The 27,807-nt window shown below is 37.4% G+C and overlaps 1 protein-coding gene across 2 annotated transcripts in view; it reads right to left on the reverse strand.

The window, feature by feature from the left end:
* Window positions 1-11,991: 11,991 nt before the first annotated feature.
* ACTR3B (actin related protein 3B) overlaps window positions 11,992-27,807 on the reverse strand; it is a 106,473-nt gene continuing 90,657 nt past the window's right edge. For both annotated transcript variants that reach the window (XM_043968261.1, XM_043968260.1), the window contains 3 exons: window positions 15,141-15,266; window positions 13,648-13,731; window positions 11,992-12,891 (listed from right to left, as the gene is read on the reverse strand). In XM_043968261.1, the coding sequence (XP_043824196.1) occupies window positions 12,796-12,891; window positions 13,648-13,731; window positions 15,141-15,266 (306 nt within the window). In that variant the 3' untranslated portion in view covers window positions 11,992-12,795. The remainder of the gene's footprint in view (window positions 12,892-13,647; window positions 13,732-15,140; window positions 15,267-27,807) is intronic.

The following is a 27,807-nucleotide window of genomic DNA, read 5'->3' on the forward strand; positions in this document are numbered from 1 at the left end:
TATTTGGGACCTTTCCATGCCTTTCTATGTCAGAATTTTGAAGAATACAGTGAATTATCAATTATTCAGGCTCTTTGGATTATTCAGAGACTATTTTCTTGCTTGCTTGCCCTTTGATTATTGCATTGCCCATTAGTGTTCCTACTAAAGGGTGATAAGAAAAAGTAAAAGGAGATGACCTTTTAAATGTTCTGGCTTTTTTTCTCTTCTTATGCTCTAGAAAAAAAATATTGTGTAAAAGATTGAATATGGTTTGATCAACCTAATCAATCTCATGATTGCTGCTTTTTCCTCTGAGCCGTACCTTGAATCAGAAAGACAAATTCAAATCTGACCTGACACTAGCTATATGAACCTGAGCAAGTCAATTAAACTCCCTTGACCTTAGTTTCCTCATCTATAAACTGGGAATAATAAGAACACCTACCTCACAGGATTATTGTGAAGATAAAATGAGATAATATTTGTAAAGTGCTTTGTAGACTCAAAAGTATTATATAAATGCTAGCTATTATCAGCTATTATTGTTTTATCAGCTACCCCTACTTTTTCTGGGCTATTACAAGCTTTTCTGTTGCCTTGAGTTCCTTTTTGAACCCAGCTTTCTATTGAAATTGGGAGTTTGGGATCACAAAACCAAGAAACTGTGGCACAAGAGTCCTCTTGGTATGATGAGAGGACCAATTAATGATATCTGACCTTTGTTCCAGAGTGTTTGGAGTCATTGATTTTGGGGGGTGGGGTTGTTTGTTTTGGTTTTTTATGGGGCAATGAAGGTTAAATTACTTGCCCAGGGTCGCACAGCTAGTGTCAAGTGTCTGAGGCTGGATTTGAACTCAGGTCCTCCTGAATCCAGGGCCAACGTTTTATCAATTGCACTACTTAGCTGCCCCCCTGGAGTCATTGCTTTTGAATGTACAAGGGAAGAAACATAGTGAAGGTAGATGAGGGACAACCAGGGAAAGGCACTGATTCCCTGGACACCTGTTTCTGCCCCCATGTCGGAGTTTGCCAATATAAACCTTCTCTATCTCCTCAAAATCTCTCACATTGCCTCAACTAAAATCCTACCTTCTGTAGGAGGCCTTTTGCGGTCCCTCCATCGTGTATATGTGTCTGTCTATCTGTCTTGTGGGTAACTACTTTACTTGTTGTCTTACCAATGACTATCTTTCTTGTAGACAAGGACAGATTTGGCTTTTTTTATTATTATTATCCCAAGTGAGTAGCAGGATACCTGGAAAATGTTGTTTTTCAATCATTTTCAGTCACGTTTGACTCTTCATAACCTCATTTGGGGTTTTCTTGGCATATATAATGGAATAGTTTGCCATTTCCTTCTCCAGCTCATTTTACAGATGAGGAAACTGTGGCAAACAGGGTTATGTAACTTGCCCAGGGTCACAGAGCCACTTTGAGACCAAATTTGAACTCAGGAAGATGAGACTTCCTGACTGCACCACTCAGCTGCCCACCTGGCAAATACTGAGCACATACTGATTACTTGTTGACAGAATGACTGTGAGGCTGGTGGAGTTGGGGTGGGAATGCTATTGATTTCTTTTAGTTTCCAAGTGTGTATACACTGGAAATTAATACTGAATGAGCTATGGAAGGTTAGAGAATGTAGGTGGAATAGTAGCTCATGAACATTCTTAAGGCCTTTATCACTCTTAACAGGGACAGAAGTCTACCAGCAACATGGCTGGGCCTTAGTCATGGTTAGTTTCAATAACCTGAAGGGGTTTAAATGGTTGGTGGCAGAGGGAAGACTGCCCTGCTTTCTTCAACTCTCCCTCCCTCCCTCTTCTCTCTTTCATTGGAACAGGGTAGGGATGTGGACCAGCTTCTCCCAAAGCACCCTGGTGCTTGGGGCCTGGGCTCAGCAAGATCTAGTTGAAAATCAGACAATCAGGAGGCAGCTAGGTGGCGCAGTAGACAAAGCACTGGCCCTGGATTCAGGAGGACCTGAGTTCAAATCCGACCTCAGACACTTGACATTTACTAGCTGTGTGACCCTGGGCAAGTCACTTAACCCTCATTGCCCCGCCAAAAAAAAAAAAAATCAGACAATCAAAACAACTTCATCAGAAAAAATATTGCAAAAAACCCCAAAAAACTGAAACTCTTTAGAGAAAAACAACTCTAACAGTCCTTTCAGACTATTATCAATGCAATAATAATCTCTGAGTCCACAAAACTGAAGATGATCAAAGCTTATCATCATTTCCTGCTGAAAAGGTGATGAATTTAAAATGTAGAGAGGGACATATATTTTACAGTGTAGACAATGTGGCAAATTTTGGTGGTCTAAGCATGTTTATAATGAGGGTTTTGTTTCTAGTTTGGTGTGTGGTTGGGGGGGGCAGTTCAGCCTTTTACATTTTTTTCTTTTTCCTTTTTTGTTGTTCACTGGGAGAGGGGAAAATGAGATTGCCATAGATTATACATAGAGAAATGTATTCGTCAAAATAAACTTATTTGTTCATTTCAAAATAAATCAATACATTTGTTTGTTAAAATAAGCAAAAAAGCAAAAGAAACTGTGGCCTAGCCCAGTGCCTATTAGGTTTTCAGTGTATACTTAATGATTTGAATTTTCCATCTGTCTGCGGGGGATAGGAAAAGGGAAAGAGCAGGGGAAGGAAAGTAAAAATAAAAGAAAGAAGATAAAGGAGGCACAAATAAGTGTACTTTAAGCATACCCAACATAGGTGCATGGGACCTGACTGCTATCCCTCCTCAAATTTATCATAACACTTTGAACCTGTCCTTTAATCAATCAAGAAGTCTTTATTGAGCAATGTTCTAGATACTTGCTAGGTGTTGGGAAGACAACAAAAGGCAAAAATAGTTTCTATCCTCAAGAAGCTCCCATTCTAATGTGGGAGAGGGAGGGAGGGGATACAACTTGAAAATAGCTAAGAACATCAGGATAGATTAAAGGTAACCTTAGAGGGGAAGGCTCTGAAGGGTAGCAGACCAGGAAAGGTCTCCTAAGAAGGAGTGTCAGAGGTAAGTCTTTAAGAAAGCCAGAGATTCTAAAAAGCAGGGGTGATAAGGGAGAGCATTATAGGCAAGGGAAATAGCCAGTGCAAAGACACTGAGCTGGAAGGTAAAGCATTACAGGTAACAAACAAACAGGTAGCAGAGTAGCTAGGTCACAGAATACAGTAAGAAGGCTTTTGCAGTGATCAGGCAAAAGGGCTGATGAGAGCCTCATCTAAGATAATGGGCTATGTGAGAAAAGAGGCAAGGAGGAGATTTTGTGAAGGTAGAGATGACAAGATTTGGTGAATGATTGGATATATGGAGTACAAAAGGATGAGGAGTCAGTGATGACACCAAGTTTAAGAGAGAAATATGGGTGACTCGAAAGATACTGGTGCCCTTAGCAGCTCAGGAGAGGGGAGAGTTGGGGGTGGGAGGATAAGATTATGAGTCCTCTTAGAAAAGCTGAGTTTGGGGCAGCTAGGTGGTGCAGTGGATAAAGGGACTGGCCTTGAATTCAGGAGTACCTCAGTTCAAATCCAGCCTCAGACACCCTGACACTTCTAGCTGTGTGACCCTGGACAAGTCACTTAACCTCATGCCCCGCAAAAAAAAAAAAAAAAAAAGAAAAAGAAAAAGAAAAGCTGAAATTTAAAACATTGAGAGGAACATTAAGTTCAAAATATCATGAGAGCTGGTGATGCATGACTAAACCCAAGACTAAGAATATAGATGTGGGAATCATCTGCATCGAGATGATAAATGAAACAAAAGAGGTGAAAGAATCACCAAGTAAAACAGTAAGAGAAAAAAGTTAAGTGATACACATTTATCAAGCACCTATTATGTGAAAGACATGGTGCTGACCGCTGGGATATAAAAAGAGGCAAAAGACAGTCCCTGGCCTCAAGGAGCGTACAATCTAATAGAAGAGATAACAAAGCAAACAAAAATGTACAAAGAAGTATATTCAGAATAAATTGTTGTTTGTCCTCATTTTGGAAAGAGGACCAATGGCATCATGAGTGATGTCTTGCTAATGAATAGATTTGGATTTAAGTGAGGCCGTTGCACAACAATGTCACCTCACTCTGTCTTCCAGAGTTACCAAAGTCTAGTGACATAGGAAATAGTTGAGAGGGGTTAGGGAAGGCTTCCTGTAACAGATAGGCATTTAAAAGAAGCCAAAAAAGTTAGCAGGTGGAGATTTGGAGAAAGAATATTTCAGGGATGGGGGACAGCCAAAGAAAATGCCCCAATAAGAGATTGAATATCTTGATCGTGGAACAGTCAGACCAGTGTCACTGTATCAAAGAGTACATGTCTGGGACTAAGGTGTTAAAATACTGGACAGGTAGGAGGGGGCTAGGATATGAAGGGATTTAAACATCAGAGAATTTTGTATATGATTCTGAAGGCAATAGGTAACCAGCTGAGTTTTTTAAGGAGAGTTGATATGGTCAGACCTACACTTTAGGAAAATCACTTTAATGGCTGAATGATGGGTCAGAGTGGGAAGAGACTTGAGGCCAGCAGACCCAGGAGCAGGCTGTGGCAACAGTCTAGGTGTTAAGTGATGAGGGCCTGTACTAGAGTGATGGCAGCGTCAGAGGAAAGAAGGGGCCGAATATATAAGAGGTGAAATCGATAGACTGTGGCAAAGGATTGGATATGGGGAGTGAGAGATAATGAGGAGTCAAAAAATGACATATAGGTTGCAAACCTGAAGGAATGGGAGGATGGTGTTGTCTAGGGTAGTAATAGGGAAATTTGGACTGGGTTTGGGACAAAGATTATGAGCTCAGTTTAATGCCTACAGGGTGTTTTTAGCTGACTGACAATCATTCTAAAAGAGCTCTTAGAAGTGAAGGGTAGAGGGAGACACAGAGACACAGAGACAGACAGAGACAGAGAAAGAGAGAGAGAAAGGAGAGAGAGAGAGAGAGAGAGAGAGAGAGAGAGAGAGAGAGAGAGAGAGGGAGGAGAGAGAGAGAGAGACTGGTTTTGAGAAAGAGAGATTCTTAAAGATCTTAGAGATCTAAAGCAACTAGGTGACATAGTGGATAGAATGCTGGTTGTGGAGTAAGGAAAACCTGACTTCAAATCTGGCTTCCAAATACTTATCAGCTCTGTGATGCTGGGCAAGCAATTAAATTTTACCTCAGTTTCCCTCAACTGTAAAATGGTGATAATAGCAACCTCACAGGATTGTTCGTTAGGATCAAATGAAGTAATATTTGTAAAGTGCTTAGCATATAATAGGCACTATATAAAAATTAATTCCCTTCCATTTCCTTCTTTTCCTTGCTACTGTTCATAAAATATAATTAGGAGAAAACATGTACACAACTAACTCTTACAAGAGAGAATTCTGGGCAAAATGCTATGGAGAATTAGAAGAGGAAGAGATTACTTTCACTTGGGAAATATGTATGGGGGAGATGATTAGGGAAGAGTTTAATACAGAAGGTAGCACCAGAGTTGAGCCTTGATAGAAATGGGGCAGCAGTCCAGCCCAGGCACAGGAACAATGAGGACAGACATATAGAAAGGGGGCAGCTAGGTGGTGCAGTGGATGAAACACCAGCCCTGGAGTCGGGAGGACCTGAATTCAAATCCAACCTCAGAGACTTGACAATTACTAGCTGTGTGACCCTGGGCAAGTCATTTAACCTTCACTGCCTCACACACACAAAAAATTACACACACACACACACACACACACACACACACACACACACACACACACACATGTACACATTCACTTCTCCCTGCTATCCCCTCTGGCTATTGTCTTATACCTTCTCTCCTTTTCATAGCCAAATTCCTAGAAAAAAAAATTGTATCTGATGCTTCTACTTTCTTATTTCTTAATGATATTCAGGCTATCTGGCTTTTGACTCCACTGTTCCAGTGAAACTGTTCTTGGCAATGTTACTGATAATCTTGCTAAAGTTAGTCCTTCTCTCAGACCTCATTCTATTTGACCTCTGTGTAGTTTTTCATACTACAGTCAAATAGAAACAGGGGTCACTAAAGTCATACATAAGAATTCCTGCAGCCACATGTTAACATAGTTTTAAAATGTAATCTTTTATTGTATTTTTATTTTGTCAAATAGTTCCCAATTCCCAATTTAATCTGGTTCCCCAAACCAGGGTTTGACAACTCTGCCATCTAGCACACTCTTGATACTCTTTTTAACGGCTTAGCTTCAATACTTCCACTCTCTGCTGGTTCTATTCCTGATTACACTTCCATCTTTGTTGGATTTTCATTCATCCCCAGCCCCCTAAATGTAGGTGTCACACAAGGCTCTCTCCAAGAACTTCTCTCTTTACACTGTCTCCCTTGATAATCTTATCTGTTCCCATGGATTCAATTTTTACCTCTATGCCAGTTTGTGCTGTGCTTGTGTGTGTGTGTGTAGGTGTGTGTGTGTGTGTGTTGTGTGTGTGTCCCCTCTACTCCAAAACCGTCTAGTCCCTTGCGACATCTCTACCTAGATATCTCATCATATCTCAAATTCAACGTAACCAACAAAATGGAACTCATCAATCTGAGCGCAGTTAGGTGATGCAATGGATAGAGCGCTGAGCCCTACCTATCAGAAAGACAAGTGTCAAAAGCAGGCCTACAGCACTTACTATGTAACCCTAGGCTCAAGTCATTTATCCTCTGCCTCGGTTTCCTCAACTGCAAAATGGGGATCAATAGCAACCTACCCACGGGTTTGGTTTGAAGATCAATGTGGTTTTTGTAAAACACTTGGCAATGGCTTTATAAACACAGGATCTTAATGTTTGTTCCTTTCTCCTCCCTTCTCCCCTAAATCCACCCATTCTCCACACATCCCAATTTCTCATTTTTTTTAAATTTTTTTTACGGGGCAATGGGGTTAAGTGACTTGCCCAGGGTCACATAGCTAGTAAGTGTTAAGTGTCTGAGGCCGGATTTGAACTCAGGAACTCCTGAATCCAGGGCTGGTGCTTTATCCACTGCGCCACCTAGCCGCCCCACACATCCCAATTTCTGTTGATGACACAACCATCCTCCCACTGACTCAGATTCACCGTCACGGAGTTATCTTAAAATCTTCCTGTACCTCATCCACCATAACCAATCAATTGCTAGGTCTCATTCCCAATATTTCTCCTATAGGTTCATTTCTCTCAACTCACACAACCACTATCCTAGTTCAGACATTTATCATCTCTTACTTAGTAAATTATAATAGGTACCTTATTTGGTTTCTCTGCTCCTCTAATCAATCTCCACACTGCTACCAAAATAATATTCCTTAGGCAGCAATATGACTGTTGTTACCCTGCTAAAAATCTCCAGGTTCCCTACCATCTCTAGAAAAAGAAAAACATAAATTCCTTAGCATGGTATTTAAAGCCCTCAAGAACATAGCACCAATCTATCTTATTTCACATCGTTCTCGCTGTTGACCAATTATTTTCAGCTGTCTTGACTCCACGTCAGATCCCCCATTTTGGGGTTTTCTTAGGAAAGATTATGGAGTGGTTTGCCATTTCCTCCTCCAGTTTATTTTACATATGAGCAAACTGAGACAAACAGGGTTAAGTAACTTGCCCAGGGTCACACAGCTAGTGTCTGAGGTCAGATTTGAACTCAGGAAAAGAGTCTTTCTGACTCCAGGCCTAGCATTCTATTCATTGCACCACCTTGCTGCCCTATTTCACATTACTCCCATTAAAGTATCCTATGTTTCAACCAAACAGAATAGGTATCCCATGAATTTGACATTCCTTCTCCCATCTCTACAGCTTTATACAGGCTTAACAAATGGTTGTCAGACTGGAGTGGCTGTCTCCTATGCCTGGAACATACTCAACTGCTCTTCAAGTAGCTTCTTTTAGGATGCAGCTCAGTGACTGACTGAATTATTCTCAACAATGCAATGATGCAAGACAATCCCCAAAGACTATTGATGAAACATGCTATCCACCTCCAAAGAAAGAACTGATATTGATGGAACACAGATTGAAGCATGCTATTTTTCACTTTCATTTTTTTCTTTCATTCAAGTTTTCTTGTGCAAAATGACTAATATGGTAATGTTTTATATAATCATACATGCATAACCCATATCTGATTGCTTACTGCCTCAGGAAGGAGAGAGGGGAGGGAGAAGAGGGATAAAAATTAGAACTCAAAAATATAAATAAAAATGTTTATTATTTAAATAAAAAAGACTCAGCTCAGATGCCACCTTCTCTTCCAAATCTTTCGAGATTCCATAGTTCATATTCTCTCCCTCCAAATTATGTTGTATTTACCTCTGTATTACCAGTTGCATTTTTCCAATAGAATATAAGTTCTTGGGGGAGCAGTGACTTGGGTTTTTTTTTGTTTTTGTATCCCTAGTGCTTGATGTTGTGCCTTGCTAAGTGTTTTACAAAACCAAATGATGGTTGAATTAAATGCCCATTCCAAGATATAGATTCTCAGTCTTAATAAAAAAGGCTGGTATACTAGAAAGAACACTATATTTGGTTTCCAAAGATCTGTATTTCAAATAAGGGTTCTGATTTACTATTTCAATGACCCCTGGCAAATTATTTAACCTTTCTGGACTTTAGTTTCTCCATCTGTAAAATGTGGATGTTATGTTAAGTGATCACCAAGGTACCTTCCAGTCCTTAATTTTATGATCATATCTGACTGAACAAGTAAAATTGGCATCATTGTCACTTATGGTACTACACAATTTTTTCCCCTTCAATTTTCATCTCCTAAGTAAAAGGCATTGGAGATAAATTTTAACATTATAAAATATTCTTCAATTAAGTGGAGAGTTATTTAATAGATAAATATTCTTAATGGGGCTTTCTAGTGATTTTAAATAAGATGTGCGTTCAATCACTCTCACATCCCTCTTTGGCACAACCATATTTTTTACAAATGAATTAAGAGAGAGTGATCATAAAGAATGAATTAATCAGGGGGAGCCAAGCCTGTGGAAGAGCATGAAAAAGTGTAGCTGAAATCCCTGCAATTCAACTCTGGCACAAAGATCAAGAAAATGTACCAGACCTGGTCTTGATCGGGTAATCTAAGAAAACAAAACACAATGAGTTATGTTTACAGTCCAGGTCAGCATAGAGAGACAGACAAGAGCTCTGTGGCCACAAGGGATGGGGGTCTGGACAATGGTGCACAGCAAAGGAGAACAGCAGCTTAGAGGAACTGAAAGACACCCTAGGCTGTACAACAGGGCAAGATGAGAACCAGAGCCATATATAGAGACTGAAAAAAACAGAAGAAAATGTAAGGTATCAGCAAAAACAGATGACCTAAAAAAAAGAAAGAATTATTCTCTAAACACTAGCAGGAAACAGTCTAATTTGGATGCAGGATCTGGAAAGACAAGTGAATCATGTCCAGCTTGTCATCTTTCTGGTCAGCTGAAAGAACAGGAAGGCTTGAAATGGTTATCCCCAAATAGCGATTGTTTTTCAGCTTAATCAAATGCTAGGAAAGAGAGAGCAAGTCAAGGATTTTTGATTAGCTAGGTAGTTTTATCCAAGACATTTTTATCAGCAACTTGGATAAAGACATAGTTGCCAAGTTAATCAGACTTGTAAATGGCACAAAGTTGCCAGTGAGTTGCTAAAAAGAACAACTTCTATTTGTATACCGCATTCAAAGTGATCTGAAATATAGCACAGTTCTGACCATCTCTCCGTCACTCACACACACTCACACACACACTCCTCATTTGGGGTTCAGAGCTCATTATAACCTGCCCCTCTCCCCATTTTTCTAGTCTTCTTACATCTTCTACCCCCATCATGTACTCTGACCCAGTGACACTGCCTTCCTTGCTGCTCCTTAGACAAAATACTCAAGTCTCCAGACTCTGGGAATTTTGACTACCTGTCTCCAGATCTGGAATGTTCTCCTCATTATCTCCTCCAGCTCCTGGCTTCCCTGGATTCCCTCAAGTTCCAAATAAAATTCCACCTCTAAAGGAAGCCTTTCCCAATCCCTGTTATTTCTAGTGCAGTTCCTCTGTGTTAACTTAAATTTATCCTTGATATAGTTTGATATAGTTTGATATCCTTGATATAGTTTAGCTTTTTGCATGTTGTCTCCGCCCATTAGGCTGTGAGCTATCTGAAAGGAGGGACTATTTGAATCTTTAACCTTTTTTTTTTCCCCTAGCACTTAGCATAGTGCCTGGTATGTCCCTATTGTTCTTGTTCTTGTTCTTGCTCTTATTCTTGTTCTTCTTGTTCTTCTTGTTCTTCAGCTATGTTCTATTCTTCATGACCCTATGTGGGGTTTTCCTGGCAGAGATACTAGACAGGTTTGCCATTTCCTTCTCCAGCTCATTGTACAGATGAAAAAACTGAGGCAAACAGGGTTAAGTGACTTGCTCAGAGTCACACAGCTATTAAGTGTCTGCATCTGGATTTGAACATAGAAAGATGAGTTTTCCTGACTCCAGGCCCAGCACTCTATCTACTGTGTCACCTAGCCACCCCTCTCCTTACCCACCCCTGCCCCCCATCCCCGTTGCCTCCTACCAGCTGCCTGGCACATAGAAGGCACTTATTAAAATATTTATTGAATGACTGAAAAGTGCTTTGCAAACTTCATCTCATTTGATCCCCACAACATCCTATACTGAAGGAAACCAATTCTATTGAAATACTTATTAAAAACAATTTTTTAAAAGCCAAGTTCCCAGATCCCAGGCTAAGCACCAGTCTAGAACTAGGAAGGTGATATTTCTGCAGTACTCTGCCTCAGTCAAATACATCTGAAGTATAATATGTGATTCTTAACATGGCATTTGATAGGGAATGTTGATAGCCTGAAAAACATCCTGAATAGAAGGTAAAGGGCCATGAAATCAGGACAAAGGAAAATCAAACTGAAGGAACGTGTAATGATTATGGTGAATTGAAGCGGACTTGGAAGAACCATGAGAGCCATCCTCAACTACCTGAAAGAAAGTCATGTGCAAGTGAGATTAGATTTATTCTGCCTGGTCCCAGAGGGCATTACTAGGAGCAATGGGTGGAAGTTATAAAGAGACATTTAGGTTTGAAATCAAGAGAAAATTTATAATAATCAGAGCAATCCAAAACTGGAGTGGGTTGCCTGGGGTGGTAATGGACTTTCATTGGGGGCTGTCAAGCAGAGGCTGGCTGGCCTGGCCACCTGTTAGGTTTACTGTAGATGCAGAATGGCTGGAACTGGACAGACTGAGAATCCTATGATTCTTTACTCATGTGCAGGCAGCACTTGAGTGTGTAGATCTACTGTACTGTGAGAAAGACACAAATCAGATGCCTCATCTACAGCAATGAGGAAATTGAGAAAGGGCAGCTGTTGAAGAGAAAGATTATGAGCTAAGTTCTTAACCTCTCAGTTTCTGATGTTTCTGAGATACCTTTATTGCTTCCAACAAGTATATATTATATTTTCCACACTTAAAGAACAAGAGAAAATATTTCATGAGGAGAGAAATAGTTCCCCAATATGGTATTAACATGATGTCTATTACAGCAAAACAAAAATGAATATAAATTGTATGAGAAAAATGAAATAAAACCCAAATTCATGAAGTTATCAAAAATCTCACAAATTAAAAACTTATATTTGTCACATGAGCAGAAAACTTTTAAAGTTAGCACTCTATTTTAAGAAAATTATAAGATGGTTACTACAGCTTTATAATCAAAATCTTGGTAATAGAAGAGAAGTGAAAGGTCAGCTATTCCAAAATTCCACTGAGTATGGGAATTTCCTTAACAAGCTCACTGAAGACAAGGTCAACTATTCCTCACCTATACAATTCCAGTGATGGAAAGGTCATTACTTAACAAAGCAGCCATTTCATTTCCAGAAAGCTCCTTCTACAGCTTCGTAAGTAAATCATAAAGATTCCCACATATATGAATGATACCTCTAAACAAGAAGCATAAGTGAACACACACCCACATACACACACCACATTTGTAAAGATGTCAACAGCTTTTATTACAATAGTGCAAGGTAGTATTCATCCACCACTCACCAACACCAAAATGTTGTCTTCTATAAAACAGCTTCAGAAATGTCAAACAAGAAAACTAAAATAAATATCAGTTGTAATAACTCTTATACAACACTGTTAGGTATTGCAATTTCATGTTACTCCAAAACAAATCAGAACATTCTCTAGCAGATGTGTGGCAAACATTTTTGTCCAATTTTGTCTTTTTGCCCACAAACACACCAGCACATGCCTTACAATGAAAAATTCTTTAGAACTCCATGACAGCAATATGGACTCGTGCTTGTAATTCATCATCCAGTTGTACCAAATACCATAAAATACAAAATGATATGAAATATAAACATCAATTTGTATTGTAATTTTTATTTACAAAAAATAGGGTGGGGGAGAAAAGGTTTACATCCCCATTTCCTTTCCAGGGGAGACAAGACTGCCATTATCTCATTTCTTGTAACAACTATTTTAAACAATGTTTATACTTTCTCAGAAATTGAGATTTTCCTTTTAACTAGAAGCCCACATTTAGAAAGGAAGAAGGGTAGGCTTAAAACAGTCAGGACATAAATGGCTTTCCTTGAAATGATTCTGGATTGTATGTAGATTTATGCTTCATCAGTTTTGTGATCCAAGCACTCCCAAAGCTTATGAACATAAACATCCGATCATATCACTATTTACAGCAACTTGTATCTTCTCTGGTTTCAAAGGACACTTTTTGACCTACAAGACACTACCTGAATTACTTTTTTTTCAAAAGGCAAACACTATGACATAACTCCAAAGACAGGATTGTGACGACAAATGCTAGGGCCATATTCTTCATAGTCCTTCTTGGTGTGGCAAACTTGAAAGAATTCCGGCTAAGAAAAAACAAAAAAAAAGTTAAGACTACAGCCATGTTTCAATAAAAAAATTAAGTGAAATAGTAAACTAATTCGAAATCTAAATTATTTATTCAGTAACAAATTATTCATAACCTTTACTTTCCATTTACTATTGTTGTTATTAAAAGCTTTTACTTATATAGACTTATAGATTTAGAATTTACATGCATGAGCCTCACAACAACCCTGTGTTTGATACATAGTTCCACAGATGCAAAATTATTCTCCTTTTATAGATGAGGAAACTCGGGCTTGGAGAGGGGAAACTACTTGCCTGAGGTCACACAATTTATTAAATGGCAGAGCTGGGACTAGAATCCAGGTCTTATCATTCCAATCCACCACATTGATTCTTTAGAATTTTTCACTCTATTACTTTTTATTAGCTTTACCATATCATGATTAAAGGGAATAAAAAGGGAATCCATTCTGCTTGATGCTTGCAGCTTTTAGTAAAATGGATGATTCACAAAGTGATTGAAATTAATGACTAACATGAGATTTGTGTATCATTAATGGATTTCACCTGTGCTTTCCCTGGTCTATCCTAATTAACATGGGTATTAAAAGCTGACTAAGCTAAGATCATTAATAGTATGACTCATTTTTATGGAGTACAGTCAATTGTATAAATATACAACATGAACATTTTTAGCTGTATATTGACAAAATATATTTTAAATCATACAAGTTAGCACTGAATGTTTTAAAGTATCTTTCACATATACTTACAGTTGATGCAAGCATGGAGCCCCCAAACCATACAGCATAGCGCTGCATATGGTGTGTTATAACTTGAACTTCTACAGGCTTAGGCTAGAAAATAAAATGTTTTACATTTAGTTCAAGCACTATCAATCATTTTTATTCCAATGCAAAAGTTACACAAAAGACCCTTCAGTCTGAAAACAAAAAAGTCTGGTCCCTAGTCTGTGTTCCCTTTTCCCTATTACAGGACATGGCTATTACCTTTTTAAGTAATATTTCTCAGCCATATAAAATTATAAAACCTTCTTCTTATTCTCTAACACTGAATAAATCTAGAAGAACTAAGCATATCTTCTTATAAACTGAGGCTTTCTCTCTAAAACTCTAACCAACTGAAAATGTAAAAAATTATCTTCTAACTGAATTGACTAGCTGTATTAAAATCACAGAGAAGATTACTGAGTAATATTGCCCCAAAAGACCAGAGAAAATGAAATTCTAAGTGTCAGTCTGTTCTCCTTCCTATAAGCATCAGGAGAGTTTTTAATTACAGGTAGCATGTTTTATTGATAAGATAGGTAGCATCTAGAAGAGGACAACCAGGATTGGTGAAAAGCATCAAGATCATGCCAGGTAAAAGTAATTAAGTGAAGGAAATGGAGATGTTTAGCCTGGAGGACAGAAGACTTGATGAAGCCATGATAGTTATCTTCAAATATATGAAAGGATGTCATTGAGAAGAGGGATTGGCCTCTGAAGGCAGAATTAGGAAACATGGATGGAAGCTGTAGCGAGGCAGGTCAATATTAGAAAATTTATGCTTGTTGTCAAGAAAAACTGTCCAAAAATCAGAACTATCCCAAAGTAGAATGAGCTGCCTCGGGACGTCACTAGAGGTCTTCAAAGGAAGGCTGGATCAACTTGCTCTGGCATGCAATGAAAAAAATTCTTGTTCAGGTATGGGTTGAAGTGAATGGCCTCTGAGGCCCCTTCTGACTTGGGGATGGATCCTGGGACATTACCTCTATGTGTTCCTTCACAAGACCAGACACTCTAGTCAAAATTTCAAAGAAAGATACTAGAAAATTAAGAAGCATATCTTTGTAGAAAACATTCTAATTCCCTGGTTATTCTAATTTAAGAGAATATTTTTAAAAGATATTGAAGAACTGTATACTAAGTGAATCTCCTTAGGATACTGGTCATTATCACTACATGCCTGCTCTCCTTCAATATAGAAAGGGAATTGCCTTCAAATATGGGTCAGTGACAGCATAAAATTGTTGTTGCCGCATCACTTGGTATATCACTCTTAACTGCATACTTGAAATACATTCAGACAACAAGCCTCTCAATGCAATTTCACAGTGTGGGTAGGAAAATGATAAAGACTTGTTTTTATTTCACGCTACTAAGCCACAATTTTTCAGCTTCATGTTATAAGCTAAGAACCACTTCATTTCCAGCGCAGAGGCCACATTCCGATTATTATACATACAATTCACATTTTGGACTACCTTTATCCTTCCACCACTGAGCTCCTCACTGAGTTTCAATCTGGCATCCACCACTCTTTTCAAATCTCTCTGCAATCGACGTCCGAAGTCTCTGAACATTGTGGATCCTCCCGAAAGGACAACATTCTAAAAGGGCAAAAAGAAAAAAGTAGAAAGTCTTCCTTTAGAGTAAAATAAATGATTATTGGGACAAATATAAATTACTTTAAAAGAGACATAGCTACATGTCCCTCCCCCCAAAAAAAAACCTCCAATGAACTACTTCATTGCACAGCATACCTAAAAATCCTATTAAAAATGTTCATTAGATTCAAAGTTAATATTACCAAACCAATTTAAGCTAATTTTACACTGCACAAATGTCTGTCTGATTTGCTTTCAGAAGTGGCAGGAGCATAGTGGATAGAAAAAGGGCCTTGGAGCCAGAAAGACTTAAATTCAAGTCTACCTCTGACACATACTGGGGATCTGTGACTCTGAAGTAAGTCACTTAACTTCTCAGTTAACTGTACAACTGGGCAACTCTCTAAAACTAAAAATTGTAAATAAGCTGCCAACCTGCACTAATAGAAAGAATTTCCTCCTTTCGGAGTTCCTATGCCAATGAAATCATAGTTGCAGTCCTATGTCTAATTTACTTGTAATACTTTTTGGCATTTAAATTAGATAAAAATTCCAAGCTGCTGTTCTGGGCCACATTACACAGACATGCAATATCTTTACATTATGAAACCAAAACAAACCATAGAAATGGGTATGCAAATCTTTGCAGTCATCAAAAAAATACATGATCAAATCTATATTGGTACTTAAGATATGTTATTTTACATAATCACTAAAATAATTCTCCTCCTAGAGGAAGCAAGAATTACAGTCCCACCCACATGTACAAAAATATTTATAGCTACTCTGTACGTGGTGGCAAGGAATTGGAAGTTGAGGGGATGCCCATCAATTGGGGAATGGCTGGACAAGTTGTGGTATATGAATACAATGGAATACTATTGTGCTGTAAGAAACGATGAGCAGGAAGAGTTCAGAGAAACCTGGAGGGTCTTGCGTGGGCTGATGATAAGTGAGATGAGCAGAACCAGAAGAACATTGTATACAGTATCATCAACATTGAGTGTTGATCTACCGTGATGGACTAGATTCTTCTCACCAATGCAATGTTGCAGAAATGTTCCAGGGAACTCATGATAGAAGAGGATCTCCAAATCCAGGAAAAAAAAAAAAAAAGAACTGTGGAGTATAGATGCTGAATGAACCATACTATTTCTTTCCTTTTTGGTGCTGTTGTTTTTCTATTTTGAGGTTTTTCATCATTGCTCTGATTTTTCTCTTATAACATGACTAATGCAGAAATATGTTTAATGTTATTATGTGTGTGTATATATATATATATGCATATATATATATGTAACCTATATCAGATTACCTGCTGTCTAGGGGAGGGGGGAGGGAGAAAAATCTGAAATTGGAAAGCTTGTATAAACAAAAGTTGAGAACTATCTTTACATGTAATGGGAAAAAATTAAAAATATTTAAAAAAAAAAAGAATTACAGTCCCAGAAATAACAAGATTAAAGTTCCTATCAGAGTTAGATAATAGTGTTCTCCCCAAATCCTATGATACCATATCATGGGATTCTCCAATTCTCGAGCACTTTTCATTTTATCAGACTTTTGGGGGGGGCGGGGCAATGGGATTAAGTGACTTGCCCAGGGTCACACAGCTGGTAAGTGTCAAGTGTCTGAGGCTAGATTTGAACTCAGGTACTCCTGAATCCAGGGCCAGTGCTTTATCCACTGCGCCACCTAGCCACCCCTCATCAGACTTTTAAATTCACTGTTGTCCTGAAACTGGAGCTTTCTATCACATTTTACTGGATATGGAAAGCTAACAGTGCTAACCATGGAAAAGTATAGTATATGCAGTAGAATTATTCTGGTGGTGCTGGGGGCTTGTGAAACAAAAACAAAACAAAAAATAGTAATTCTACATATTAAATGGAATTTAATGTAGAATAGCTATTTGACTTCTCTTTTTTTGCTGAACATGTTTATCTTGAATATAGTTTTCCTTTAAATGGAAATTACTGAAAAAGATTTTGTTCTTAACATATATTTGTGCCTGTACCTATGTGTGCAGTTTTTAAAGCATATTTATTGTTGTTGGGGGGTTTTTTGTGTGTGTCTAAGACAATTTGGGTTAAGTGACTTGCCCAAGGTCACACACAGCTAGTAAGTGTCAAGTGTCTGAGGTCAAATTTGAACTCAGGTCCTCCTGACTCCAGGGCCAGTGCTCTATCCACTGTGCCACCTAGCTGCCCCTTTAAAGCATACTTATAAAAAGGGAGGATTAACATTTGGGGAAGAAAACGTCTACAACTGCATGATGGCTCTTCAACTTAAAACCAAAGCATCAGTAGTTCATGATGTTCAAAGCTTTTATTAGCAGTTGTCATGGACTTCCTGGGTGTTTGCAATGTTTCATATGACAATGGAAATAAAAATCAGTTGCAAAGTGATTTTTGGTCAAAAGATAGAAAACAAATGGAATTAATCAATTTTGGAAAAAAATAAATCTGAAATGAACACATTTGAAACTTTTAGATGTTTTAGATAGTTCCAAAAATGTACTTAAAATTTTCTCAAATACAAATTACTAGAGGAAGGTCAAAAAGCATTTTCAAGTAAATCTATATAGTGATAAATATGTGTTAGCAGAAAGATCAGCACTTGATTTTTTAAATGACATTTCTTGTTTTTACATTCTCTTTATTTTCCAAACATACCTTACACTCTCCCCCTTTTCAAAAAGCAATCTCTTGAAACAACTTAAAAGGGGAAGGTCAGGAGAAGGAGGAGGAAAGTAGTTTAACAAAACTAACCAATACATTTACTCAATTTAATAATATATGCAATGTTCTACACCCACAAAGTTTTACATCTACTTCTGCAAAGAAGAGAGGCAAGTTCCTTTTGGTCATTATAATTTCAAAGTTTTGTTTCCTTTTGTTGTTTTCATTTACGCTGTTATAGTATAGATTAGAGAAGTAAAGAGAGAGATAGTGTGTTCCTGGTCTTCTTATTTTACTTTGCATCAGTTTATATGCATTCCCACACTTCTCTGTATTGTTTAAATTCCAAGTACAATAATACTCTATTCCATGCATGGACCACATTTTAAGCCATTCCTCTATCAATGGACATCTACTTTTGTTTCCAGTCCTTTGCAATTACAAAATGCACTGCTATAAAATGTTGGTGTACCTCTGACATCCTTAGTTAATATGACTAGCTGCAGGATCTTTGGGTTAAAGGATATGGACATTTTAGTCACTTTCTTATTATAATTCCAAAATTGATTTCCAGAATGCTTGGACCAATTCAACGTTCTACCAACAATGAATCTATGTACTGTCTTTTCACAACCCCTCCAATGCTGCTATAGAGCTTTTGGGTAATGACAGGAAAATTTAGACTGAGAGTATAAAAATTAGGACTAAGAATTTTTCTATGAGCATTTGATTCTAGCTGGCTGGCAACAATATCTCATATGAGGACAGTAACCTATTCCTCAACTTATATTCCTCACTATCCCCCAGGAAAACTAAAGTTCTGGAGACTTTAGTTTTGAGCTGCTCTGATTACTATCTTCCTTTGACTTAAAGGAACATTTTCATAAAATGATTGCCTTCTATGAGAAAATTAAATCAGTATATAGCTACTCTTAGAACAAAAATAGTAGCTCACATTTTTATTAACTTTATGGTTACAAAGCACTTTATATGCAATACTTCATTTGACCCCTCATAATAATTATGTAAATAGTGAGAGCATTACCACTTCTATTCTATACCTGAGTAATGTATGGTTCAGAGAAGCTGGGTGACTAGTAAAGCAGGAGCTCGTGTTTCAACCCTTATCTTCTGTTACCAAATCTAGGAGTGCTTATTCCACTGTAGTACAACATATTAAATGGTACCCTACTAATTTGAATGATAAAATGCACCTTTAAAAAGCATATCCTTTTCTCATGGGAAAACTCAAAATGGTGTTAATCATTAAGAATATCCATGGGAAACTAGATGTTAATATAATAAGATCAATTCTAAGCATGTTTAATTTTAGGCTCTAACAATACATATTAGTGAAGGCTGCCTTACAAATAGCAAAAAAGAATTGCCTGGATAGAAGGGAGGAGGTCAGGACTGAAGATCTTTACACTTAAACTCTTTATTATGATCCAAAAAGTGTCTGGAAATAAAATGGACCTTTACATGAACTTAATTTTACTAATGAAGCAAACTGATGCCATATTCACAAAGCAGTCAGCTTCTTCACCAGTAGGAAAAAAGCAATGTCAGTTGTCTCAAAGTAAAACTAAAGTTTTGAGATTTTAAAAAATAGCTAGAAAGGTAAAAAGTGGTATAGTGGTAATCAGAGATTATCAGATACACACATTTTCAAACACCATAAATGTCATTCAAAATATGAAGTCTAAAGTATTAGCAAAATAGGTATTGGATCAAACAGTTCTGAGGAGGCAGATATATGGCCAAGTGGATAAAGAGACAGACCTAGAGTCAATAGGACCTAAGTCCAAATCTAGCCTCAGACATTTATTAGCTATGTGACCCTGAGCAAGTCACTTAACTTTTGTTTCAGTTTCTTCATGTGTAAAATGGAGATAACAATGGTACCTACCTTCCAGGACTATTGTAAGAATATATCTATAGGGGCAGCTAAGTGGATAAAGCACAGGTCTTGGATTCAGGAGAAACTGAGTTCAATTCCAACCTCAGACACTTGACACTTACTAGCTGTGTGACCCTGGGCAAGTCATTTAACCCTCACTGCCCCACAAAAAAAAATTAAAAATTTAAAAAATATATATATAAAGTGATTTGTAAACCTAAAAGCTATATTTATACCATATATATACTATAAAAATGCTAGCTATTATTATTATTATTCTTACTGCCAGGAGGTAAATATACAAGGTAGATGTTTGTAAGGGCTCACTTAAGTATTTCCTAATGAAGACTGGTTGCCTATGTACTATTATCCATTAATTCAACATTATAGTCCTCAGAACTGTTACAATGAAACAAACAGCTAACATGTAGCTGGTTAACATCACAGGCTTTTCCTGTTTAGGGTTGTAGCTGATCAAATATTTAAGTAAGCCTTGGTTAAGTGTGCCTATGTTCACACTGGGGCCTTGGCACATTACCCAAACAATAGCAGTTCAGTGTTCCTGAAGATGGCATACACAAGGCTTATGTATAGTGCCAAGAGAATCTGGAGAGAAATGGAAGGAGAGAAGGAAAAAAGGGGGGAGGTGGGGAGAAGGTTGAGATGGAAGTAAGGAGGTAAGGACAGAAGGAGGGAGAACACTGACAGACTCTACCTCCAGGCCCTAGGTCAGAGGCAAGGAGGACTTTCTCCTTCCAGTCCATTCCAGCTCCTTGCCTCCCCTTTTGTAAAGGGGATGGAGGAAAACCTCTGGGACCAGCATTCATGCACTCAGAAGAATCAATCAGCTTCAGTCACCTCATTTTTCTAAGGGATGTTTTATGTAAGCACTGATTTCAAGTTTGAGGGTTCTGCATGGAAAAGTTACTAGGATCATTCATAAAAGTAAACTGTCTCAGTGCCCCCCTTGTAATTTCCCATGACAGACCTGCAGAGCATCCTAGCAAAGTAGTGAAATATAAAGCTTTTCACATTTATCCCCCACTCTCCACACATACTTCAACCTCATGTCTCTCAAGACAAAAGGAACAATAGGTCATGTGGTTTTTTTCAGTTACATCCAAATGAAGGAAGGAAAGAGAGGGAAGAGAAAGAAGAGGCATCCCAACTGTTTGGCTTTCCGGCAAAGAAGGGGAAGTGAAAAATGGATTTAACAGATCCCAACAGCAATGTAAGGAAAGCACGTTTAAGCAAACAGCAAGCTCTGTCCAGGATGATCACTTCTTAAGCAGATTATCGAGTCAGAGAAGGTTCCACCAGCCATGTCTGTATTCATTCCTAGAGTCCACTTGCAAACCACTCCCCCAAGGAATGCACCATGCCCTCAGTTTCCTTCCACTCTGTGAAGCTCCAAAGGTCCAGGGCTTCCACAACATGAGTCACTACCACCTTTCATGAAAAACCATATATCTCAAAAGCCCCTGCTGCTGAAGAGGGGCTACAACATCAAACACTTACTAAACAAAGCCTACCTTATAAAACTCAGTATTGTATCACAGAACCTAGCATAGCAATTAAATTTGGGGAAGGAATCTAAAATGCCAACCACATTGATGGTTTTTAGCAGATTTTCTAATCCCCTTCCCCAAACCCCAGACCTAGTAAATTTATATATATGTAAAGTGACTAGTATATGCTAAAGTTATAACTATGAATTTAGGTTATTCAAATAACTGCTGGTTTTTACAAATTCTGTGTGCTGTTTTCATGAAAGGAAGGTTAAAGCATTTGGGGGAAATAAACCACAGACTCAGAAGATTCAACTCAAAGTTCCTATACTTCCTACATTGCAATTCCATATGATAATAAAGAATGCTCATAATGATAATCTTAATGTATCTATAATATAGGATCTTGACTTCTAATGTGTTCAATATATCATTACTATTTTATTTCTTTTACTGTATTCGAATTCCTTTGGAAATGAATGTTCTGCATATAATATAAACAACTGCTCTCATATTTAAATCTTCAACCATTCCTTCACTATCTATTCTACTTGCTATCAGACTGGATGTCAGCAACTTCTTTTGCCACCTGACTCTACTTCAGAGTTCATTTTAACTTCTAGTGTTCCATTCAGATTCCTCATCATTCATCATTAATACCACCTTAAAGGCATATACTTGGGTGGAATTTATACCAGGAATACAGGACTGGCTCAATATGTATCTAAAACCAAGAATATGCACTATCTGTAATGGGGATTAAATAGAAGCATTTTCAATAAGATCAGGTATGAAACAAGGATGTCCATGACTACCACTATTATTCAATAATGTATTAGAGGGGCAGCTAGGTGGCACAGTGGCTAGAGCACCGACCCTGGAGTCAAGATGACCTGAGTTCAAATCCAGCCTCAGACACTGGACACTTACTAGCTGTGTGACCCTGGGCAAGTCACTTAACCCCAACTACCTCACCAAAAAAAAAATTATTAGAAATGCTACCCATAGCAGTAAGACGAGAAAAAGAAATTAAAGAAATAAAAATAGGCAAGGAGGAAACAAAACTATTGATCTTTACAGACAATATGATGATATACTTAGGGAACTGGAGAGAGTCAACTAAAAAACTAGTTGAAACAATTAACAACTTTAGGAAAATTGCAGGATATAAAATAAATCCATGTAAATCATCATAATTTCTATATATTACCAACAAAACCCAACAGGAAAAAATAGAAAGAGAAATTCCATTTAATATAACAACAGACAATATAAAATACTGCCAAGACTGCCCAGTGACTACATGAACACAATTACAAAACACTTTTCACACAAATAAAAATAGATCTAAACAATTGGAGAAATATTTATTGCTGAGTCAATATGATAAATATAACAATTCTACCTAATTGATTTACTTATTCGGTGTCATAGCAATCAAACTACCAAAATCAAACTACCAAATAATTATTTTATAGAGTAAAAAAAATAATAAAATTCATCTGGAAGAACAAAAAGGTCAAGAATATAAAGGGAATCAATGAAAAATGTGAAGGAGCCTAGCAACAGATTTCAAACAATATTACAAAGTGGAGATGATCAAAACAATCTGTTACTGGCTAAGAAATAGAGTGGTGGGTCAGTGGAATAGATTAGGTATATAATACATAGTAGTTAATGACCATAGAAATCTAATGTTTGATAAACCCCAAAATCCAAGCTTTGAGGGCAAGAACTCATCATTTGACAAAAACTGCTGGGAAAACACAAAGTGGTTTGGTAGAAATTAGGGATAGACCAACATCTCACATCCCACAGTAAGATAAGGTCAAAATGGGTAAATGACTTAGACCAAAAGGGTGATATCATAACTAAACTAGGGGAGCATGGAAAAATTCACCTGTCATATCCAACAGAAGAGTGTCTGACCAAACAAAAGAGAGAGAAGTTCACAGGAAGTAAAATGGATAATTTGGATTACATGAATTTTTTTTAATTTTGCACAAACAAAACCAATGTAGCCAAGAGTAAAAGGAAAGCAAGAAACTGGGGGGAGGGGAGTACAGCAAGTTTTTCTGATAAAGGCCTCACTTTTTAATATATAGGGAACTGAACCAAATTAGAAAACTAAGAGCTATTCCCTGATTGATAAACGGTCAAGGGATGTGAACAAGCAGTTTTCAGAAGAAGAAATCAAAGCTATCAAAAGTCACATGAAAAAATGCTCCACATCACTATTAATTAGAGAAATGAAAATTGATATGGCTCTGAAGTACCTCCTCACATTTATCAGATTGGCTAACATGACAAAAAGGAAAATGATAAATACTAGAGGGAATTGGGAAAATATAGATACACTAATGTACTCTTGGTGGACTTGTGAACTGATCCAAAGACTATAGAGAGAAATATGGAGCTACGTCCTAAGGGCTACAAAGCTATGTATATTCTTTGACCCAGTAATACCACTACTAGGTCTATATGTCCCCAAGAGATCAAAGAAAAAAGAAAAAGACCCATATGTACAAAAATATTTATAGCAGTTCACTTTGTGGCAACAAAGAATTAAATGCTGAAGTTGTGGTATATAATTGTGATAGAAAACTATAAGAAATTATGAACAGGATGGTTACAGAAAAACTTGGAAAGACTTATATGAAATGATGCAAAGTAAAGTAAACAGAACCAGGACAACATTGTATAGAGTAACATCAATGTTATAATGATGATAAACTGTGAAAGACTTAGCTACTCTGATCAATACAATGATCCAAGACAATTCCAAAGGATTCATGATTTAAAATGCTATCCACCTCCATAAAGAGATCTGATGAAATCTAAGTGCAAATTGAAGAATACTTTTTCATTTTATTTATTTTTCTTACTTTTTTGCAATATGGCTAATATGGAAATATATTTTTGCTTGCCTTCTCAATTGGCAGGAGAGGGGCAAGAGAGAAAATGAGAATTTGAAACAAAAATTTTTTTAATGAATGTTATAAATAAATGGAATTTTAAAAGCATAAACTAGCTACTTTTGAAGTCAGTTCACATCATTCAATTCATAAATGCATATGAATAAAAAAGCAGAAACTATTAAAATAGAATAAAATACTTCCCATGTTTTGAATCTACAATACTTATGATGAGATTATACCTATTTCTTAATTTTTAAATGTCATTAAGATATCAAAAACAGTTTGGTAATCAAAAATTAGCTAATAAAGGTATTAATTCTTAACATAGTTTTTCATTTCATATGAAATGGAAAAATAGTTTATTTTTTAAATGTAAAAGTGACAAATTCCATTTTAAAAAGATATAATCAAAGTCTAAAAATCTGTTGTTAATAAACAATCATCGGGGCAGCTAGGTGGTGCAGTGTACAGAGCACTGGCCCTGGATTCAGGAGGACCTGAGTTCAAATCCGACCTCAGACACTTGATACTTACTAGCTGTGTGACCCTGGGCAAGTCACTTAACCCCAATTGCCTCACTTAAAAATAAAAAAAATAAACAATCATCAACAAACAGTAATTGTAACTGAACTCCACAAAAAGATCGTATGTGAAGCTACTGAGATAGATGGTAGTGGTGATAAAAGGCTCATCAGAGCACAAGGCAATTAGAAAATTCAAATCTAAGCCTTCTAAATCAAACTCTATTTAGTATGGTTATAAACATCATGGGCTAACCAACCCTGCTAGACTTAACCTTGGTCCTAAGCATATGGGAGATAAAGAGAGAAGATGAGACAATGCTCCCTAACTTAAGCAGCCCCTAGTCTAATGAAGGAGACATGGTCCCTTATGTTGGGAAGTTCTCTAAAATAACAGACTAGATGGTAGAGATGGTGAATGTTTCATAGTATAAGTAGTGTCAGAATGAATTTGTACGAATAGAACTCATCCTATATCTAAAGTAGACAATTCTAGATGTCTCCAAAGAACCAATGTTTCAAAAATAAAGAGATTTCTTCATTATAGAAAAATTCATAATTCAAATAGTAGTACAGAGGATAGATTAAAATGGTAAGAGACTAGAAACTGGGATCCTATATGTGTCATATACACAGTGGGTGCTCAATCAACAACTGTTAATGGTAATGTGGTAAGATTATTGAAATTTGGCTGACTCATTGGGAGAGGCCACACCTGGCCCACCCTGAAATGCTGTATGCTACTGATGTCAGAAGAAGAAAACCTCTAATCATTGGCAGTTTTTGAAGGACCTCCCCTTTTGGGGGAGGAAGATTAAATGCTCGCTGAGGGGAGTCTGAGTCTCTTCCAGAGTTTCCTTCTTTCCTCCTGGTGATGCAAGCAGCAGGAGTAGATGACCCAGGTAGTGAGTTAACACAAAAGCCCTGCTTTCTTTTAAATTAGCTTAACTGGAAGCAAGTTGGGGACTGTATAGACAGGTTAGAGCTGGGAGGATTATCCGTTTTTCTCTTTCCCTATTCCTTTACCTTTGATTTTTATTAATTTCACCTTTGCTGTTTATTTTATTCCCAATTAATAAAATCTGATCTGTCTGTGGAAAAGAGGCTGTAAGGCTCCTTTCTTATTGGCCTGGGAAAAATATCTAAAAAGGCAGTTAGTTCGGAGGGGAGGGAACTTTGGAACTAGAGGTCCCTTATTATTTCCAGGACCCCAATATTATGGTGAGCCACTCAAATAACTCTCCAGATATTAAATTTGGCCCTCACAGTAATGACTGTGGTAGTTTCTCCTCCTTTATTTAGAATAATGAGGCATTCTTAAACATCTTCTTTATGAATTCCCTGTACAGTAATGTTTGCTAGAATCGTATATCTTGATGATCTGAAAATGAATGAATATAGGAATTGAAGGAAAATTTTTGCAATTAATTCTAATGTATCTTTTTTATATAATGGGCATGCCATTATTTTTTGTGCATTTGAAAACATAAACTATTAAGTAAATTCTAAATCTGTCTACTTCCTGGGCCTCATTTTTTTTCATATGTAACAATAAGAGGGTTTTCAAATTCTGTAGTGTATTTTCAAATTCTATACAATATTTGTGTTCTTTCTTCTCTCTTCCTCACCCCTCCCCTCTATACCCTCCCCCTTCCTATAACTTTCCCTCTCATCACATGTATATGTGGTATAAAAAAAAAATATGAAAGTTTTTTTAACAGTCGGTTAGGATAACTGAAAGACGCCAGTTTTTCTTTTAAGGACCACCCTTTCTGGGAGGAGACCAATGGCATGAGCTACGCACGCCAGTGCGCCTGCTGCGCATGTCAGACTGCCTGCTATGCACTCGACTTCCGGGGTGCGAGCTGAAAAGGCAAGGAGAGAACAGAAGTGGGGCTTTTTTCTGCTCCACTGGTCTCCTGGCTGCGCTGCACAGAAAGACGCAGACTGGAGTTTGACTTGGCCCGGCTCTCGGTTAACAGCACGCGCTTGACTCGGCCTCTCTCCCCAAAAGTGGCCTTCGGTTTTGGTGAGTTTTATACAGAATATAGACTAAGCCTAGACTTAAGACGATTTGTATTGTATTTCTATTTTCCTATCCTTCTAATCAACATCACCTTGTGACTACCATACAATAAAGGCTCTATCTAGAAAACCAGAAGCTTCTTCCATTTACTAGTCTGGGAGATAAATTAAGGGAAAGGTTAAGTAGGGGAGATTTATGATCTAATATCCAATTTTAATCTCACATATACCTTCCCTATTCTTGTAACCACCACCCCCCAATCATGTGTGCAGGGGGATAAGAGGTAAGAGATAAAGTATCTGATCTGAAGATTGTCCCAAGAAAATATTCATTTGTTTTTCTTTATAGAAATAGTTCAAGATTAACCATATGCAACATTAGACTAATAATGTATGTCCTACAGATAGATTTATCTTAAAAAGTAAAACTACTGCTTTATCTTGAATTACTATTAGCTTCTCTCATACTTGGGAGAAAGACCTGGGGAAAATATATTTCCATTTAATTCCATATCTTTCTTTTGGGTTTTTTTCCCTTTCCTGAAGGTGAAATGTATTTTAAGATGTTTGCATAGAGCACTGGCCCTGGAGTCAGGAGGACCTGAGTTCAAATCCAGCCTCAGACACTTGATACTTACTAGCTGTGTGAGTCACAACCCCAATTGCCTCACCAAAAAAACAAAAACAAACACACACAAAAAAAGATGCTTGCTTAAATAAGGAAAAAAACAGAAACAAAACCTGCAAGAAAAATGTTTATAATTATCAAAATAATTTTCCCACTATCACCGGGTATCATAAAATAATAATTTTTGGCAGCATTCAAAATGTCTCCCCAATAGCATATCTAGGCAACAGAGTCTGTCTTCCTGAAAGTCATTTAAACTGCAGGGAGTGGGGGGAAGGGGGAATTACAAATAAATAGACAAAGTGGATTCTACCCTTCCTTCTTTCACTCCTTCTTACACCTGGTTTCTCCTATGATATTCCC

The sequence above is a fragment of the Dromiciops gliroides genome, chromosome 5 (assembly GCF_019393635.1).
Source record: "Dromiciops gliroides isolate mDroGli1 chromosome 5, mDroGli1.pri, whole genome shotgun sequence".
Classification (NCBI taxonomy): Eukaryota; Metazoa; Chordata; class Mammalia; order Microbiotheria; family Microbiotheriidae; genus Dromiciops; species Dromiciops gliroides.